This window comes from Macadamia integrifolia, chromosome 10, assembly GCF_013358625.1.
Source record: "Macadamia integrifolia cultivar HAES 741 chromosome 10, SCU_Mint_v3, whole genome shotgun sequence".
Taxonomy (NCBI): domain Eukaryota; kingdom Viridiplantae; phylum Streptophyta; class Magnoliopsida; order Proteales; family Proteaceae; genus Macadamia; species Macadamia integrifolia.
The window spans coordinates 19,645,556-19,665,587 of NC_056566.1; the positions used below are offsets into that span (position 1 = coordinate 19,645,556).

Consider the following 20,032-nt stretch of genomic DNA (forward strand, 5'->3'; position numbering starts at 1 on the left):
ATACTTTTATTAAATTTATAATTAATTTTTTATCCTTAAAATCATGCGTCGCAACCCTAATGGGGAATTTAACATTGAGATGGATATTAATCAGAATTAGTATCGGTTGAGACCGATACTATGCCAATACCGATAAAAAAATAGATTGCTAAACTTCTGATGATGGATGAGATAAAAAAAAATAATAAATAAATAATATCTTTAAGTGGTTTAATACAAATGCATCTAAGGAAAGAAGAAAAAGATAAAATAAAAAGAGAATAATGATATGGGATCTAAAGAGGAACGTGACAGCCAACAAAACAATATTTGAATCAAGTAACTGGAAGGATAAGCCAGTTGGCTGTTTCATTGGATTAGTAAAGTATGTTTTAAGTCAGTTCATTTGGGGAAAAAAAATATAGGTAAAAAGTGAAAGAATGAGTAATTTGGGTATTTAAAAACAGTAGGAGATAAAGAGATATAAAAATCCAAAAAGGAGAGAGTATAAAAAAAAAAAATAAATAAAAGATAGGAGAGTTTTAGTAAATACAGCTAAGTTTAAGGGAGTGATAGTGAATTTATCTTAAATAGTTTCGGATAGATTTTAGTAGGTAAATGCGCGCGACGCGACCAGTGTGTTCATGCGGCCATTGTCATTAATCAAATCAAGAAAATGTAATGTCTGAACATAATCGTCCAACACATTTTGCCAAAAGGATTTGCGTCAGCAAAGCGTAGAGTCGTTGTGCAAAATAGTAGCTGAATTCTTACAACTGAGTGTCTTTTCTATTTCGAAATTTCCATCCTTTGCTCGTCAATCGCCTATAACCGATCTTTAATCTCTCTTTCACATCTTTCGGAGTGCGATCTTGTGTGTCTTCTTCAATCTCATTATCAAATATTGGGTTCCCTCAAATGGATGACGCAATGAGTTATCGGCCGAGGATCATGGTGACCAACGATGATGGAATCGATGCGCCTGGTTTACGAGCTTTAGTACATGTATTGGTCTCAACTGGTCGTTACGAGGTTCAGGTCTGCGCTCCTGCTTCGTAAGTTTTCTGTTATTCTATTTTTGATTGTTCCAATCCTGCACGGGTCTTGGAAAGTTTTGATCAAATTGTTAAAAAAATAGGGTTTTATCTGGTTTATCGAATAGCTATGCTTCTATTATTGGAATTAAGAGATACCTTTTGGTTTCTGATTAATCTCGTAAGTTGTTCTGCAATGAAGAATACCTTTTCATCCCTTTAGAAGAGGGGTAAATGAATCTGATTGACTAACTGGAGCATATATAACTTATGTTATCTCCTTCTCTCACGAATCATTGTGCTTGTCAAGCCACAAGTTTAGAGTATATCTAATTTGATGCGAAGACAGTTTCTCACATTAATTTACGAGAGTAACACTTGCATTTTTCACCTGCCATGACATATGTTTAGTTCAGTTTTATTTTTAAGGTTGTTTATTGATTTTCTAATAGCCAGAGATCATTTAGGTTTCACAGTTGGTATTGATATTGTGAATTGAGTCACGGACTAACCCATCTGGACCCAAAATTCCTATCTAGAATGACATAAGTAACCAATTTTTCCTTCTTTTTTTTTGGGTAAATTACATATTATTACCCAGAGCCTCTTTTTCAGCATTTAGCTATATCTGTTTCAGACAGATAAATCTAATCTTTTGAGTTCTGATAGAGGGTTAGGAAAGTTGTAGAAATGGCAGCTGCCAATTGAAGTGTCAGGATCAATGCACTTTTTCCGTATTTGTTGTTGCAAAATGCAAGGCACACGAACTTCCTTTTTCAATAGCTTGATTCTGGAGCTCTATTCCTGAGTTTGCAATTTTTCCAGGGAAAAGTCTGCTGCAAGTCATAGCATTACTTGGCGTCATCCTCTTTCTGTTAGCAGAGTTGAAATTGAAGGAGCAACAGCTTACGCAGTTTCTGGTTTGTTATGATCTACAATTTCTGTAGCTTTTTATTTTAATAGTTGTGGTTTACTGTGTGATCTCCTTGATGGAAATTTCCTATTCTTTGGATTTGGGAACCTTCCATAATTTTTATTCTGTAAACTTGTAGAATGGCCATTTATGAAAGTTTGGGTCGTCATTCACCACATTGGGTCATTACTTTCACAATATGGGTCCTAATTTTTATTAATAGGTAATATGAGTTTTAATAGAAGAAGTTTTTAAGAGGATCTATTTAATTATGACATGAATTGCAGGAACACCAGCAGATTGTGCTTCTTTAGGAATCTCCAAGGCCCTCTTCCCTGCAGTTCCTGATCTGGTAATTCTGTTGTCTCTTATATCGTCTAATTTTTAATTCAAGATTTTTTTTCTAATATCAAGTCCTGATTAAAAATTTCTATGTTGTTGTAAGGAATAATAGTAAGTGAATCTTTTGTACTCTTGTCATCATCATTAATTCTTGATTATTTCTATAATCACTTGGGGAACATAAGGAAAATTTCTTTTTTCTTTTTGAAAGTACTACCGTGCTTTATTATTATTATTATTATTTTTTGGTCAATTACTAGTAGTTTTCCTGTATTTTCTTGCAGGTTATCAGTGGCATCAATATGGGTAGCAACTGTGGATATTTCATGTTGGTAACACATCCTTTATTTTGCCTCTGAGTTTAGCTATATTATTTATGACCTAAATACTATTAACTCCAGTTTGGTTAAAGTAAACATATTTTGAGAAGGAAGTGGCCTTCAATAAATTATTGTATCTTCTGTTGTTTCATGTTTGGCTAAAGGTGGAAAATGGTCAGGAGTCAGGACATAGGAGATCCACTTACACTAAGAAAACAATCTGATTGGGGTGGGGAAGTAATAAAATACCCACCTTGGACACCAAAAGAAAACTTTTTATCCCACTATTGTCTCATGTGGCTAGAGTGTAATGGAGTGGAGAACCATAACATCGTAATTGTCTAACATATAAAGAAAGTTTATGGCACATTCAAATTTCAGAAATTAAAAGTTTTTTTTTTTTTATCTGCAACAAGATATGTGTTTCATTACTTGTCACATGGAAAGTAGGGTGTACTACCCCAAGGGGGTAGCTCAAATGGCAAAGACCAACTCCTCATAATAAAGAGGTCAAGATTTCAACTCTCCATGGGGCCTACCTATCAAAAAAAATAAAAAATAAAAAATAAAAATAAAAATTGAGTGTACAAGTATAGAGAAGAGAAATAAAAGGAAGAGGATTAAATAAACGTTCATGACCAACATCCTTAACATAAAACTCTTTACCACTCGGAAAATTAATCCAGCCATCATACATTCCAGGACCAAAAAAGGAATATCCTCACCTACAGTCTGGTCATGAATTGAGATGATTCCATTAACAGTAAAGATCTAATGCATAAATGCAGTCAAATTCTCATATATAATTCAGAATGAAATGGATCTGTTCCTGGTGGCAAACATGTGCCATTTGGGTGGTGATATTGCCACCAAAATTGACATTATCTTCACCCCCATCATATGTAGTTTCTGGATTGTTGTGCTTTATCCAGGGCCTTCTAAATTAAGGAGAGGCCTTTCTCGTTCTCATACAACAACAACATATATCTTTCTCATGGGGAAAAAAAAAACCCAACTTACCATGAAAAAAGAAAAAAAAAAGAAGAGCAAAAGAAGTGATTAAATGGAATTCTCTTTACCTTATTGAAGTAGAATTCAGAGGAACTAAGATTACAACCTATTTTCTCATGGATACTATGAGAGTCTAATTACTTGGGTTTCATTCCGTATCCCTTTTTTTTTTTTTTTTTGGGTGAATAAAAATTCATTACCAAAGAGCATAGAAAAGGGCCCCCAAGGGGGACAATAAACAAAGAGAACTAAAAAAGAAAGGAAAACAAATACAACAACACACTGGCATTAGGAGTAGGGGAGATTCCAAGAGGCTACAATATGCCCATTTCTAGGGAATTAATACATGTTGGGATAAGACTGAGTTGTTGTTGGGCGAATCAATACATCTAAAGGAGCCCGAGGACAATTTAATTTGATGTCAAAGAAGATGGAGTCCCAAATCTGCTGAAAAGATCTAGAGTTGGGAGTTCATCTCCTGAGGTTCCTCTCCAACCAAATATGGTGAATAGTAGCACCAAAAGCAAGCTTACCCACACAGTCACATGCTGTGTCTTTAATCTCAATGAGTTTTTAATTGTCATTAACATTGGAAATACCCCGTACTTGCGAATTGCTGATTTCTGTACAGGACATGAAAATATGGAATTGATTTAAGCATCTAACTGGAGTTGTAGTCTATTATGTGCTTATTAGATTCTGGCTTTCATTATGCTTTACCTGTGCAGGGTTTTGGCCTATAATTTGGTGGTAAATTCAGTTGAAGTGGGCCATGATTATGTCTTTGTCTTTGTATATCCATAATTAGCTTTGGACCTTTGGTTAGCATTCACTGTGACCACACATGCAGACACACAGACACAAACACAAACGCACACCCAGAAAATTTTTTACTTTAATTTGTCATTTGCGACAATGATTAATCATCATTTCTGCTTAGGACTTTATTTGATGGACTTCTCCTGTTTCTGGCTTGCAGTGTCTATTCAGGGACAGTGGCTGGTGCTCGAGAGGCCTTCTTTTATGGTGTACCTTCTATATCTGTGTCATATGATTGGTATGCAAACTGTAATACCCTCATGTATTGGACTATTGTTGAAACTTATAAAGTTTGCATGACCAATTTTCCTTGGTTTTTTATTTTGTTTTATTTTTTATAACTTGATTTGCTACAATAAAGAAGTATATTAAGGAGAACGGGGAATAAGGAGAGGAAAAAAAGCAAAAACAGAGGATTGAGTTGATCGAAAAATGGACTAGTTGTAACATTTTTTAGTATATCATCAAGACATCAACCCCTTATCACTTTTGAGTGACCTTTGGAGCATGACTTCAGGCCGCCAAGAGAAGCACTTGTCCAAGGTTAGGTCCTCATCTGAGTTCTGGTTGGAAAGATATTAAGAATCTCCTGATTGGTGCCCTAGAACAAGAACCAACAGAAGTCCAGATTCAGTCATCCATCGAACCTGAGATTTTGATTGTTGTTTCCCTCTACCTACCAAGACCTCCCTTCTCTGGTAAAATCACCTCCTCTTGTACCCTGCCAATATGCTTCTTGAATCCAATTTGATCTCTGGATTTTAAGCCCTGCCATACCTGATTGGCTGCTTGTGTGGGTATAATGGTATATAGCTACTGTTTAGGGGAATTTTTATATACTTTTTTCGGTGTTAACAGTAAAGTCTTCGGGTTATTTTTTTATCCTTTCTTTTGTATAGTTTATTTGAAGCTATCATGGCTGAACGAGCGAGAAGAAACTGTAACATAAATGCGATATTGTGTCTGCAAATTTTTATGATGGTTTCCCTTTTATTTCCATTTTGTAAATCATTTTCTTTGACACTAAAACAACAGAGTGTCAATTGACTCATGGTTTCCTCTTTGTAATTAAAATGGAAAATGAATTTGCAGGGTTAGAGGTAAAAGCAGTATTCATGACTTCAAACTAGGTGCTACAGCGTGCTTGCCCATCATAAATGCAATAATGACTGAGCTGAAAAATAAAACTTATCCTCAAAGATGCTTTTTGAATGTTGATTTGCCGACAGCCATTTCAAGTCATAAGGTATTCTTCATAATCAGATTAATGGCTTGAGAATCTAATGATGCTGGGCATATATACTTTTTCTGCATGTCATAGAACCAACTCTGTAAGTATGTTATCTTTCATAAGATAGCTAACTGATTGGTGTTGAGACCTTCACATGTTCATGTTGGCTCATCCTGTTATTTATTTTTATTTTTTACTATTTTTACTGATCTAAATTGGGTTATAAGTAAGGGGAAATTTTATTTTATGTACCCCTAACAAAAATTGGGTTATTAGTAAGGGAAATTTTATTTTATTTTTTATTTTTGGGAGGAGGGGGTGTAGAAAAGAAAATAAACGTAACTAAATGAAAACTCATCAACCTTGTCCATTATAATACCAACTGTTTGTCCTAACTGAGCCTTGTAAGCTAATCTATGAGCTACATAAATTACATATGGTTCCTTACAAAACGCAAAAACATTCAACTTAGACATAGCATTAAGGGTTATAGTATCCCACTGTATCGTATTGTATTGGCCGATACATATTGGTATTGGTGGGTATCAATACGATACGGTGAGACACATATCCCTTTTTTTAAAAGGGTATCCCACTGTATCGGCTGATATGTGCGATACATTTCAATACTTTTCAATACCAACGATACGTCTCTTTTTGTCTCGGGATGAATAAAATTTATTAGCAAAAAGATGAATATACAAGGGAGAAAGAGGGGGGGGGGATTACATCAGCCAAGAAAAGGAACAAAGCCATCACCGAGTGGGGAGGGGGGACAATATGGAGGTGAGGAGACCCCAGGAGCCAACAATGAGCTTGTTTCTTGGGGAACCCCTTACTCCACTGGGGCTATAAATAGGCATTCCAAATCTTGCCATAAGAATGAGAGTTGGACGTCCATCTATGAAGATTCCGCTTCATCCAGATATGATTGATGGTGGCACAAAAGGCAAGCTTCGTGGTAGTATCACAGATGGAAGAACTAGCAAAAGTCATATCGACCTAAATCCACTCTCTACTAAGGGGGAGAACTCTTCTACTAGAAGGCCAACAAAGACTAAGGACTCTCTTCCAAATGATAGAGGAGGAGTAGCAGAAGAAGAGGTGGTCAACATCTTTAGTACCATTCTAGCAAAAACAAAAAGGGGGAGGAAGCTGAATGTGCCACTAGATTAGAAAGGACTGTGGTGGGGAATATGACCTCTAAACTCGACAATTTTGCGCCAAAGCACAAGAGGACTTTAGATCTAACTAAATTTCAGACCGAGGAGGAACTGAACGTTCCAGTGGGGGAGTGAAGCCATGGGGTTTTGTCTTCTCTTCCTCGATGGCCAGGGGGAAGAGGAGGAAGGGGAGATCAAATGTTAGTTAAAGAGAGAGAGGAGGGGGGAGGGGACCAAACACCATTAGAGAAGATGGAAGCGACAAAAGCATTCCTAACCAAACTAGAGGAGTAAACGACCCTAGGGCTGACAATAGAAAGGACACCTAAAGGGTGCCAAGGATCAAGCTGAAGGGAGATAGTGTTGCTGTTTCCAATGGAGGAGATGGCCCTTGTGTTGAGGATTTTGCGCCATACCGAAGAGGCATCTAGGGCAGTGGAAGTAGTCCAAAGGGAATCATCCTTGAGGGGGGAGTAGACGACCCAAGAGACCCAAATGAGCTTGAGGATGCCCGTGGAGGTTTTTTCTTGATTGGGTTCTGTAGGTTCTGAATCAAGAATGAACCCACATAGGGGTTCTTGTCAATTTTTCCTAAACTGCTTTAAAAAAAAAATTATTTTCTGAAAAATAACCATAACTATTTTGACTGGGGTTAATATTATGCCTATGTTCGGTCAGTGCACAACATCATCCCAGTCGCTCTTATTCCCGAAGACCCTTCTAGCTATGAGTTTGAACAAACCCCGACATTCTCCATGGCATTAGACTATTACTACATGTAAGAAACCTTATCCATTATAACAATTTCAATTGAATGCACTTATATCATTTATACGGTGTTCTCTATTTTAGTGTTTGTGCATGATAAATGTTCTATATTTCTTATTTATACTGTTTTTTGCCCCAAAAAGTGTGTGTCCATGCGTAGCTTTACCATTTTTGTGTTTATCTTGTGTATCTCCGTTACGATATGTCTCTCAAAATCATCCGACTGATATGATACACGATATTGATACTTTATACCTTGTAAAGAATTAAAATAGGATGGACGAAGCGGAGAAGTGTGTCTAGAGTGTTGTATGATTGATATATTCCTTTGAAACTTAAAGGAACTTTTTATAAGACAATCATATGATCGTCTATGATGTATAGTGCGAAATGTTGGGTAGTTAAGAAGCATCATATAGATAAACTCAATGTAGCGGAGATGAAGATGTTGAGACGGATGCGTGGAACAACTAGGAGGATACAGTAAGGAATGATTATATTAGAGTTGATTTAGGTATAGCCCCAATACATGATAAGCTACGAGAAAATCGTTTGAGGTGGCATGGCCATGCTCAACGGAGGCCTTTGGATGCTCTAGTATAGAGGAGTGATTTGATTCAAATTGAAGGAACTAAAAGAGCTAGGAGCAGACCTAAAATGACCTTAGGAGAAGTGAAGAAAGACATGCATAGCTCATGCCTTGTATCAAGTATGACCTCAAATAGAGCTGATTGGAGAGAAAAGATCCATGTTGCCGAACCATTTAGCTGGAATAAGGCTGAGTTGTTGTTGTGTCATTCTCAAATGCAAATTCTATTGAGCATTTCTTTTTTATTTACCGTTTTCTTTCCTCTCTCCACCCCCTCCCCCCCAAAAAAAAGACAAAAAAAAATTCCAATAGAGATATGGTGGTTGCAATGTTGGTTTAGTCTCCACTCTTTTTTCTTGTACCTTCAATAGGGATATAGGGTGACTAAACAGGGGAAGAGTATTATCAGAATGGGATGGAAGCAGGTTATTTCTGGAACACAGGGAGGAAAAATGTTATCAACAATGACAATGGAGATTGACACACCAGCAACTACCGAAATGGATGCAGATTCACTGGCATCAGAAGAACAACTTTTGTTCAAGAGAGAAGTGAGGCCCTTTTTATTCTTGCACATTATTTATTTACTTTGATCTTTTATTCTCTTTCAATGATACCCTCCCAGCATTTGGTTAGATTATTCTTCTTTCTCTTATATTCTCAATTATTTTATTGTATGTGTTTGTATGGGATTTCCCTCAACTCTTTGATTATTACTGTTTTTTTTTCTAGGTGTTAAGTTCACAATTTGAAGCGGAGGATAGTCAGGATACAGACTTCCAATCTCTTCAAGAAGGATATGTAAGTAAATTTTCACTAAAACTTACTTGAAAGTGATTGGAAGGGGCAACCAATGATTAACATGGTTTTCATCACCCTTTTCAGATAACGATAACTCCTATTGGTGCCCTCTCTAATGCTGAGATGGATTGTCAGGCCTATTTCAAAGATTGGTTGCCGCGTGCAGTTGAATGCACATCTTCATCAGCCTTATAATGTGGTAAGTTTGATTATGAAATCAAACATAATGCATCTATACTATGTTAATTTTTCCCTCGAATGAAGCTTTGACAACTCAAATACATCTTCTGTTCTATTTGCATTAACTTAGTACGCATTTACTACTACTTCTCGGAGACATAACTAAGATTTATTGTGTTCAGGGTAGTTGATTTTTTTCCTCTGATCTTTTGATACTTTGTTGTTGCATTATGATGCTTAGAGAATTACTATGTGGTGAGTGGTCTAGGGCAAGGTTTGATATTTCGACAGCATAGATCATTTTGACCCCTGTTGAAATCGAAATATTTCATCGTAATGGTTGAAATTTGGTAAATTTTTGGGAAATACTAAGAATTTTGAAATGAAACTTTAGGGATGTTTATTTAAGCATAAATACACATGTATGAATGACTAGAGGTTAGGGGGAAAAAAGAACACCCAAAGTGGTAGTTTGGTTTCGCACCCTATTTTTCTAGTCTACTACTTGAGAGGTTGCCTACCATAATATTGATATCAACAAATGATTATAGATTTTTACTATATCCTAATATGACCCTGGCCAAGGGAAGAGGCTTGGTGTGTTAGGCCGGCAGTTGGCATTGTAAAAATTCATACCAAACCCTTTAGCATGAATTTTGAAAACAGGTGCCTGCTGGGATAAGTCTTAGTTAAGTTGAGATGAGCTGTATATATTTACTGCATTCATTGTGATAGCATAATAAGGCTCTAAACCCAACAAGAGACAACTAAAAGAACAAATGAATGGCTTCGGTAGTATGATAGCATGTAAATGAGACATAATGAATTATTGCTCCTAAAATATTTCCTGCTGCCCCAGACACATGACACTTCTTTAATGCTCTCTCTCTTATTTATTTGTTCACGCTTATCATGGATAACCTAACCAAAGATATACAAAATGAGGTCCCTTGGTATATGTTTTTGTTTGATGATATTGTCTTGGTGGATGAGACAAAAGCAGGGATTAACGCCAAGTTGGGATTATGGAGATCAAACTTAGAATCAAACAATCTTAAGATCAAACGGAAAGTACACTACACTCCAAAAACCCTGGTGACAGAAGCAAAGAGCAGGTATCCACTGCCGCTTGGAGCAGCTTGGCCATGAGGCTGGGCTGCTTCCCTTCGCCTTCTCTCGCTCTCTCTTATCTTCTCTTCGCCCGCCTTCCCTCCATTGCTATTCTTCCCCCTCCTTTGCTTCTCCCCTTTCCCTCTTATCTTCTCTTCTCCCTCCTTCCCTCCATTGCTATTCTTCCCCCTCCTTTGCTTCTCCCCTTTCCCTCTTATCTTCTCTTCTCCCTCCTTCCCTCCACTGCTATGTGATTGACTTTATAGGACTGTTATATGACCAACTATGATGTATGGTGCGGAATATTGGGCAGTTAAGAAACAATTATATAGATAAACTATGTGCAATGGAGATGAGGATATTGAGATGGATGTATGGCAAAACTATGAGAGATATAGTAAGGAATGATCATATTAGAGCCAAGTTAGAGTAGGTCCAATTCATGATAAGCTTCGAGAATGTTGTTTGAGGTGGCATGGGCACGTTCGACGGAGACCTTGGGATGCTCCAGTACGGAGGAGTGATTTGATTTAGATGGAAGACACTAAAGAGCTAGGGGCAAGCCTAAAATAACCCTTGGAGAAGTGGTGAGAAAAGACATGCATAGCTCAGGACTCATTTCTTGTATGACTATGAATAGAGCTGATTGGAGAGAAAGGATCCATGTAACCGACCTCATTTAGTTGGGGTAAGGCTGTGTTGTTTTCTTTCTTATTTGTAATGTGGATAAAGAAATGTATCACAATCCATGTATGTGGTACTAATTGATGAGGTCAATTAGACGCAAGACACTCCTTTAACTGCTCTCTTTTTTATTACTTTTTTTGTTGTGTGGAAATAGAAATGTAACACATTCCATGTATCTGGCTGTTTATTCACTAGGTCATTTAGTTAGGGCATCTAACTCATTGAGGACAGCCATTGTGTTTTTGTTTATATCTTGATTCTTGAGGAAAAATTTTAATTAGTTGGGTTTGAATAGTAGAATCAGTGCTGGGATTTCCTCGTTGGAGAAGAACTACAATTGACAACCATGTTTTTCTCAGAATTTGCTGACCAAAGAGCCTGTATTTTAATTTCAAATGTGTTATGCATTTTTGGAGGTCAAATGAAATCCTTTTCTTCCATGGCAAGGTGGTTATTAACTTGAAACCGCTTATGAGACTTTTGTATCAGTTTGTATGAAATTTCAATCATATTTCATGTTTGTGACCTTATTAGTTCAAACTTGTTTTGCTGAAACTTTCAAAATTTCTTCTCTATAGGATCTCCAGGCATGTGGGTTCTTGCAAGTTAAGACATTGCTAAAGACATTCTTTGGGTGCCCCGTCTATACTATTTCATTATTCCCAGCCTTCTTTCGGCCTTCTATCAAGAGAGTCTACTTTTGTGGAGAATGATGAGGACACATATGGCATACATTTAAAATTTACCATTAGAATGACTTTTACTGTTGATTGTAACAAACTGACCATTATTGGAATGCAAAATAAATCTTTAGGATATTTTTAGTGATCAATATTTTCAAAATCTATTCCTTCATCTGGTGATGTCATCTTTTGGGAAGTGTACTAATCTACATTCTATGTCTGCCTGTCTGGTAATAATGGAATGCGATCCAATAGGATTTGTCAGCTTTGTTTTTGTCGTAAGTTCATTTTCCTTGATGCCTATCTTCTGTGTGAGGAGGAATGCTTTCTTCATTGTTATGTTGCTAGAAAGCTTTGGTATAATTTTCTGAATTCCTTTGGCTTTAGTTGGCGCCTTTTAAGAGATTGAAAGAGGGTCTGCTGCTATGGTATTTGGGTGGTGGTTCACTTAAGGCAGAGCTGGTGCTTTGAGCTCTCACATATAACAGATTCAAGCTGCTGCTTCCTTTCCCAAAAATCTGTTCTCAACTTTAGCTCAATCTGCTTTACTCTTGTACCTAGCCAAGCAGTGCATGTTCCTTCCAATGGTTCTTTTTTTTTTCTCTTTACTTCATGGTGAGAATGAGCATTCAGCTTTGTACCTTGAAGTGTGTTAAGAGTCAAAAATAGCAACTGCATTATATAGCTGCCGATCTAAAAGCAGACATGAAAGGAAGTGCGGAGTGCTCTTTTGGTGTTATTGGTTTTTCTACATCGTGGTGTGATTTTGATCACTCGAAAAGTCAAAAGAAAGGACCCATAGGCAGAGCAATTTTGAGTCCATTTTCTCAATTCATTTTTCTTGGCAAATGCTGCATTCTTTGTTTTTGGTAATGAAAAAGGGTGTTCCGTGGTAGTGATCATAGTCCCCAAGACAAGTCTCCGTATGCAAGTAGTGCTTCCGCAGGATCAATGGGCAATAGTGGGGCATGTCAAGACTCGAACCCACAATCAATCAACTCGAACGGTGATGAGTGGCAAATGTTACATTCAAAGTGTGAGAAAATGCATCAAAGAAATAATTTGGTCAAATCTATACTCCCCCTCTCTCTCCCTCTCACTTCATGGAATCGATTCATATACGAGGGAACCATGTCATTAAATGAGAAGAAAAGAGAAAAAACCTGTAAAAAATCGTGTACACCATGGTTGCTTGCCTATTTTTTTCCATTAACTAAAATTCCTTTTGATTGCTTTTAGGGAATTATTTCGGTATTCCAAAAGTCATTGTACTTTTAGTTTGGGAACAGGTCCCTTAGATGGCAATGTTTCATTTGAATTGCATTATTGAAATGATACATCCAGATTTTGCTTCCTCTCTTTATAGTTATTTTTTTACATCTCAGACAGTGATGAAGGGGAAAAAAAAAAGAAGTAAAAAACTGTTGTCGGCAATGTTATCATGGGATTTTGCTTCATTTTTGGGCATTGACTTCGGTAGCTTGTGCTACTGCCAGACACTTAATTGAATGGCAAGGACCCAAATGGGGTTATCTAATTGTAGAGTAGGCATTAAGGTTCCCTTCGTGGGAAATCATGAGCTTAGTGTACTTTAAACTAGCAAAAGGAGCATATTTTACAACGCCTTACCCCCTAAAAAGTTCCAATTAACTTACTCCCATCAGGGAAGGTCTCTTGTGTGTTCACAGTTTTAGCCTGAAAGACCAGATAAAAGGAAGCAAGAATGAACACCTTTTGAAGGCTTGACCTTAACCATAAGATCAGAAGACGTAAACCTTACCATCTTTTAGGTTGCTTGTAACTTTCAGATTTTTTAAGATTTGTTTGGAAGATTTCAAAATCAGGTTAGGTGCCTTATCCACTTTATAATGTACAATAATAAGGAACTCCAACATAATTCAGATTAACAAATATGGAGAGGGTCTGACCATCACAAGACTTCGTGAACTTAATAATCATCACTAATTCGACATCTTTTGCGACGTGCATGAACAAGATTGGTGAATGTGATAGTGAGATGGAGGACCCCATCCCAATCTAAAAACCCAAATTTAGCAACAGGGGAAGTAACTAAAAGTGAATTTTAGCTTTAATGTATAATAAAGTTACAATAATGGCATTTCATATTAATGGAATCTAATTGTGTTCTTGAAATTTTCTGTCACTTCAGCCACATTTTTAAGACTCTCTCTCTCTCTTTCATTTTTGATTATTTATTTTGATTTTCTTTTTGAGGAAAAAAAAGAAGGGGAAGCCCTAGATCTTAGGACCCATCAAACAATACAGATGTAGAGTAAAAATTGGCCTCTTATAATAGTTTCAGTGTTTGAGTTCAAAGTTCAAACCATGGAGCTTAAAACAATAAGCTGGCAACTCCCATAATACCTTTTTTTTTTTTTTTTTTTTTCTATTTGTTTGAGACTGGAACTTAACCACTGAGATGAGTTTGGTTTCTATAACATTGCCACATGACTAGTTGGTGACAGAAGCTAAATTTCAACCCTTTTCAAAGAGATGACTTAAATGAAAAAAGAAAAGCTCTGATTACTGAAACCCAATATAGTTGGAGAAAGAAGGATATAAAATATTCATAAAAAAAAACTAATTTTGGATGGTAACATACTAACATGTAACAATTTAAGTTCATGAGATTAGAAACAACATATTTTAGAAGTAGCCCATCTGCTAAAAATCTAGTTACAGATCAGAAAATAAGGAACTGGCTCCGCGGTAGCGGATGGGGGAAGAAAAAAAGCTTACAGATGAGCATATCTATGAGATTTAAGTATGTGTAGTATATACATTAAGCCTCCTTTTCTGTAGTTTCTTTGCAGGGCTTCCAGTGTTCATTGTTTTACTGGTAAAGCAGGTGTGTCTGACTGCACCAAGATCGACCACAGGACATGAACATCTTCATAAGGGCAGGACATGACATCATCATATAGGATGTATATCCCTCCTGAAAAGCAGAAGAGAAAATCCAGTTAAAGGAAAGGTGAGAGAGTAAAGAAAGAAGAGCTTGAAAAAAAAAAGGTATTGAAGTACAATGCCTAATTTCTAATGAATATAAAAGAATTGAAGAATCAGAAGATGATACAACATTGAGAAAAAACATATCATAACAGATGGTATTAACACACACAAAGAGAGAGAGAGAGAGAGAGAGAGAGAGATTGTGTGTGATACAACCCATGAAAAAGAAAAGCAAAATATAAGTGGCAGAGGTGGGGAATGTAGAATGTATTTGAAGAAAACAGAGTATGGCATGAACTTATAAAAAGAAAGCAAGCATATTACTATGATCAAGAGGTATAACAGAGAATGTGGGAAATAGAAGATGGGTTGGAGAGAAAAAATATCATAACAGATGGTAATAACACGCAGACAGAGAGAGAGAGAGAGAGAGAGAGAGAGAGAGAGAGAAGTGGCGGAGGGGGCAAAACAGAGCAAGACAAGATCTTATAAAAAGAAAGCATGCATATAACTATTTTCAAGAGGTAAAACAGAGAATGTGGCAAAGTAGAAGATGGGTTGGAGGGAGGGGTTACTCTTTTTCTGAGCTGAGTGCAGACGAACCCAGAGCTTCTTCAATGGAGAGAGGAGGCATTGCAGCAACCCCATTTGGAGAAGTGGGTGTGGTTCATAGTAGGTAAGAAGGTGGGGGAAGGAAATAGAAAGAAGAGAGGTAAACTGTAGCTTTGCTTAGACGAGGGTGAAGTCTCTTGATCTCTGTTCCTTACATATTTTTCATTCACTTGATAGGCCAATCATGATTAAAACATTTTTCCTCTAGGTGTAATGTCTTTGTCACTACCTCTTTCCCGTGTAATAGGGGTTTCAGTCATTTTTACACTACAGATAACTCTTTTTGTTCCACTTTTTAACATTCCTTGGGCCTCAAGCCACACACACATTTCCCTATGTGTGGAACCCTTTCTTCCCTTTCAGTATTCCTCTTGTTTGTCAAGTAAACCAAGCTCCAGGAAGAGTCTCCTACAAGGACTTCAACTTTAATCAAAGATGGATCATGAATCTTTCTGCCTTTTGGGTAATGGATATATTTAGTTATCTAACAAGAGTGGAATTGGTAGCAAGAAAGCCTCTAGAAGGGGTTGTGGTTCTTTTGTCTTGCACCCTCACTACAGTACTGAACTCTTATCCAAAAGTTTTCACTCTAGAAAGCTGTGAAATCCTTCAAATTCACGCCTTGCTGATCCCAAGGAACATCTGAAGGTGGTAGATTTTTTCCTCGTGTGGCCCCTGCACCGGTGCGGGGCCGATGAGAAGATGTGGAGGGGCATTAATATGTATGAAATTTTTTATTTTATAGGGGTTGGGACGGTAATTTCATGCAATGCTATGTCTTGGTGCAAGGGCCACACAATGAGGCAATGTTCTTTTTCTCAAATATAAATTAGGGAGAGGGTTCCCTAAAGGCAGCATGGCCTTGCGTAAAGATGGGGGCCAATGGGATTATGTGTTGAAGAATCAACAGGGATGGGATTGCCATGTTGCATGAGCGACAGGGTGGTTATTTGGCCTCCTTACATGTTTGGGCGCAGGGGTCACATTGCCTTACAGGCTTCTTTTTTTCTTTAGAAACTATATCTAAGATATATTGAAAGTTCTAACGATGATGGGCCATGACGGCATGGTGATCATTCCGCCCCCCCCCCCCATCTCGGCGTAGGGGTCAAATTGCCTTTCAGGCTTCTTTTTCTCTAGAAATTATATCAAAGATAGACAGAAGTCACGGAATGTTCTAACGATGATGAGCTATAATGGCATGGTGACCCTCTATGTCTCGGCATGCTTTTCAGGCTTCTTCTTCTCTAGAAATTACGTTAAAAATGATCATTTCGCCCCCTCCATGTCTAGACACATAGGTCACATGGCCTTTTAGGCTTCTCTTTTTTCCCCCTATAAATTATATCAAAGATAGATCAAATGTTCTAATGATGATGAATTTTAACGTCGTGATGCCTCTAAATTAAAAGGTGTCAATTGATTTGATTTCGGTTCTAGCTCGATTCAAGATTTACATGTAGAAATGAAACCGAATAGAAACCTATCTTTCAAACCTAATCTGAACCGACTCAGTTCTGTTACAGTTCTATTTTATATTTGGTTTCTTATTCGATTCATTATTTAGTTTTGATTTGGTTGGTGTTTTGTTTGAGCCATATTTTTGGTGTTTGGATGAAATTTTTATATAATCATAAAAAAAAAATCATAATCCATCAATTTTTTTCAAACATTAAAAAAATAATAATAATAATAATCATCCACATTATCTGAAAAATTAAAAAAGAAAATGATTTATTCAATTCATTATTCGATTTGAAATTGGATAATTCAATTTAGTTTGATTGATGATTTCAATCATGAAATCAAAATTAAATCAAACCAAGAAAAGACTCTACATTTTAAACCAAGTCACAAAATTGGATATATTATTTGGTGCAATTGTGAGATTTGCTGCCTCCAAGTAGAGAAATTGGTGTTTCGTGGTCTAAATGTTACATCGTGGAAAATCTCTGACTTAGGGCTTGTTGCCCTCACTCTAGTTTTGATGAGAGATCATGATTTATGAAATTAAAAAAAGAAAAGAGTAGCCTAGCCCTAATAAGAAGGAAGATTACATTACAGATAAGATGAACTTGGTCGATGAAATTAAAAAAGAAAAGAGTAGCCTAGTCCTAATAAGAAGGAAGATTACATTACAGATAAGATGAACTTGGTCGCAAATCCCAATTATCAAGAATATGCCCTAACGTCTTATAAAGTAGTGAAGGAATTGAGATGGAAGATGGGTGAAAAGGGAATTTTTTTCACCCATTACTTAAATGGATAAGGCTTTTTTTAAGGTTAATGCCTTTAATGGGTAAGTTGATCATTTTAATTCATAATTTCTAGTTTAATAATTCATAAGGGTAAAATGGTCTTTTCATTCAACCATTAACAACAGATTAACACCGTCAAGTTTCATGAGGCTTCAAATAATATTTTCAAATTTTTTACATTTCAAGCAATCTGACTATAGTACAAGGGTTGTCCACGTAATCTATCCAACAATAAAAAAAGGCCATAATCCACCGATTTTTTTGTTTTCAAACATTAAAAAGGAAAAGAATTTATCATCCACATTGTCTGAAACATTAAAAAGAAAATGATTTATTCAATTCATTATTCGATTTGAAAATAGGTAATTCGATTCAATTTAATGGTTTCAATCATGAAATTGATAGAAAATCAAACCAAGAAAAGATTCTACATTTTAAACCAAAATCAAATCAATTTGTTTGGATTTGATTTTAAACGATTAGTTTTGGTTTTTCAATTCTAGATGAACATCCATTCTCTATTACTATTGGTGTGGAATATGCAATAGGGCCCCTGAAATACCTTCAGCTCCAATTAGTTATTAGGGATCTCACCACAATGGCACAATTCAAATTTTTAGAGGGTCTATTTCATCCTACATATATTCCTGCATATATTAACTATTTCTAAAATCATATTAATATATTCCTGTGTTTCATCCCAAAAAAAAAAAAATAATAATAATAATATAATCCTATTTTGAACAAATAGCTACTTTCCCAATTAATTTTGTCCATCATATGGGTTCAATGCTTGCAATATCATGAAAATGCAAGGCACATATCAAGCATAATGCAGTATAAAGTTTTATATTCTATTCTATCACTAGGGTTATGGATCCTCACTATATTATATTCCTTTATCTCTAAGATGTTTCTTTTTTTTTACTAAATATAGTTTTACTGTTATAAACGTTAATTATATATGGATTCCAAATTACAAGCTTCAAGAAGCCATGGAATGAAAAAGGGCTAGACAGTCCTACACGTAATGGACCACGTCTTCTTGACATGGGAATCTGGTGATTTTTTCTTCCTTTTTGAACAAAAGCAAATTAAAGAACCCTGATTCTAAATAAGTTGCAATGTGAATGATCTTGGACCATAGGTGCCACCAAAATTGAAGGAAAGGGTTGCTTGCCATTGAGAGTATTGACTATAGCCTTGTCAAACCATAGGTGCCACCAAAATTGAAGGAAAGGGTTGCTTGCCATTGAGAGAATTGACTATAGCCTTGTCAAATTCAATCACTAGATAATCCCAACTCTCCTTAATAGCTTGTCAGATGTCTAATTGAATCGCCATCGCTTCACCAACAATAATAGAGGAAAACAAAGATGGCTCAGATGCAATGAGGATGTGAATTTGAAATCGAAACCATTTATGAAAATCGAATTGAGCCATTTATACTGAAATTGCAAAACCATTTAGTAAATGGTTTGGTTCTGTTTTCAAGTTTAAGACAAATTAGTTAAATGAGTTGGATCGGTTTTAACCGTTTAACCCGTTGGTTTCAAACCGAATTGACACTGTGAAAATCGAACCATTTAAACCATCAAAATCGATCCGTTTAACCTGTATAATGATTAAATATTTGGTTGCTTTAACAAAACATAATGGTTTAATTTAGGGAAGAATTAAGGATCATAGAGGTTGTCCAACAACCTATTCAATAATTTACTCCTATTATGTAGTTATGTAGTTAAATCCTTGCATGTTCAATGGCTCATTTAATTTGATACAATATTGAAGCATTTATCAACAAAAGTAAATTTTAGTAACCATGCGAATAAACTAGCAAACCGATCTTTAATTGTTTAGAAACCATGATCAAAATCATTTAAAACCGTAAAACTAACACTATTAAAACCGTGGAATCGGAACTGTTTACTAAACGATTGAGGTTTTAAAAAGTGCAACCGTTTAGTAAATGGTACATTTCAGCCAAATAGATGTAAATCAAACCGAATCATACCATCTACACCGAAACCAAACCGATTAACACCCTTAAAAATGCAGCAGGTAATGGGTTCCCCCTTTGAAACGCAACCATTTAGTAAATGATGTAGTTTTGGTTTCAACCAAATAAATATAAACCAAACCAAATCCTACCATCAACACCCAAAGCAAACCGATTAACACCCTTAAAGGTGCAGCAACTAATGATTCCTCTATCTCTCTCTCTCTCAAAAGATGAAGTCAGTACCACCACCCTTAGAGCCATCTGATGGCAAAGATGCATCACAATTAAGCTTTATAAAGCCCATCGATGGCGGCTGCGATACTCTCTCTCTCTCTATGTCTCTGACATGTTATGTTCTGATGGTCTACCACCAGAAACAAAAGGACAATTTTGGAACTGAAGAGGACATCATAACTATAAGGCTCCGTTTGGTATCTTTCTAAAAAAATGTTTCTGAATTTTTTTCGTTCTATTGGAACGAAAAAGCGAAATCTTCTATTTGATGCACTTATGGTCCGTTTCTGTTTTTTCAGAACAAAAAGTGAAAAAAAAAAAAA

At 36.2% G+C, this 20,032-nt stretch overlaps 1 protein-coding gene and 1 long non-coding RNA gene across 4 annotated transcripts; one reads left to right on the top strand and one right to left on the bottom strand.

Moving 5' to 3' along the window:
* The first annotated feature begins 565 nt into the window (after positions 1 to 565).
* LOC122091824 (5'-nucleotidase SurE-like) lies at positions 566 to 11,894 on the top strand. Of its 3 annotated transcripts, none has more exons than XM_042661985.1 (10): positions 570 to 1,017; positions 1,839 to 1,933; positions 2,214 to 2,278; positions 2,553 to 2,596; positions 4,579 to 4,656; positions 5,511 to 5,664; positions 8,541 to 8,720; positions 8,902 to 8,970; positions 9,055 to 9,169; positions 11,526 to 11,894. In XM_042661985.1, exons 1-9 carry the CDS (start codon positions 983 to 985, stop codon positions 9,163 to 9,165), a joined length of 831 nt encoding a protein of 276 aa, XP_042517919.1. In that variant the 5' UTR covers positions 570 to 982; the 3' UTR covers positions 9,166 to 9,169; positions 11,526 to 11,894. The 3 variants fall into 3 exon arrangements, with proteins under 3 accessions (XP_042517920.1, XP_042517919.1, XP_042517918.1); XM_042661984.1 differs by having other exon boundaries at positions 571 to 1,034; XM_042661986.1 differs by lacking the exon at positions 8,541 to 8,720 and having other exon boundaries at positions 566 to 1,034.
* A 2,299-nt stretch (positions 11,895 to 14,193) lies between these two features.
* Positions 14,194 to 15,411, bottom strand: LOC122090476. Its single transcript, XR_006143653.1, has 2 exons — positions 15,179 to 15,411; positions 14,194 to 14,589 (listed from the first exon to the last, which is right to left on the bottom strand). It is a non-coding gene; the product is annotated as an uncharacterized LOC122090476 (long non-coding RNA).
* Between the last annotated feature and the right edge of the window lie 4,621 nt (positions 15,412 to 20,032).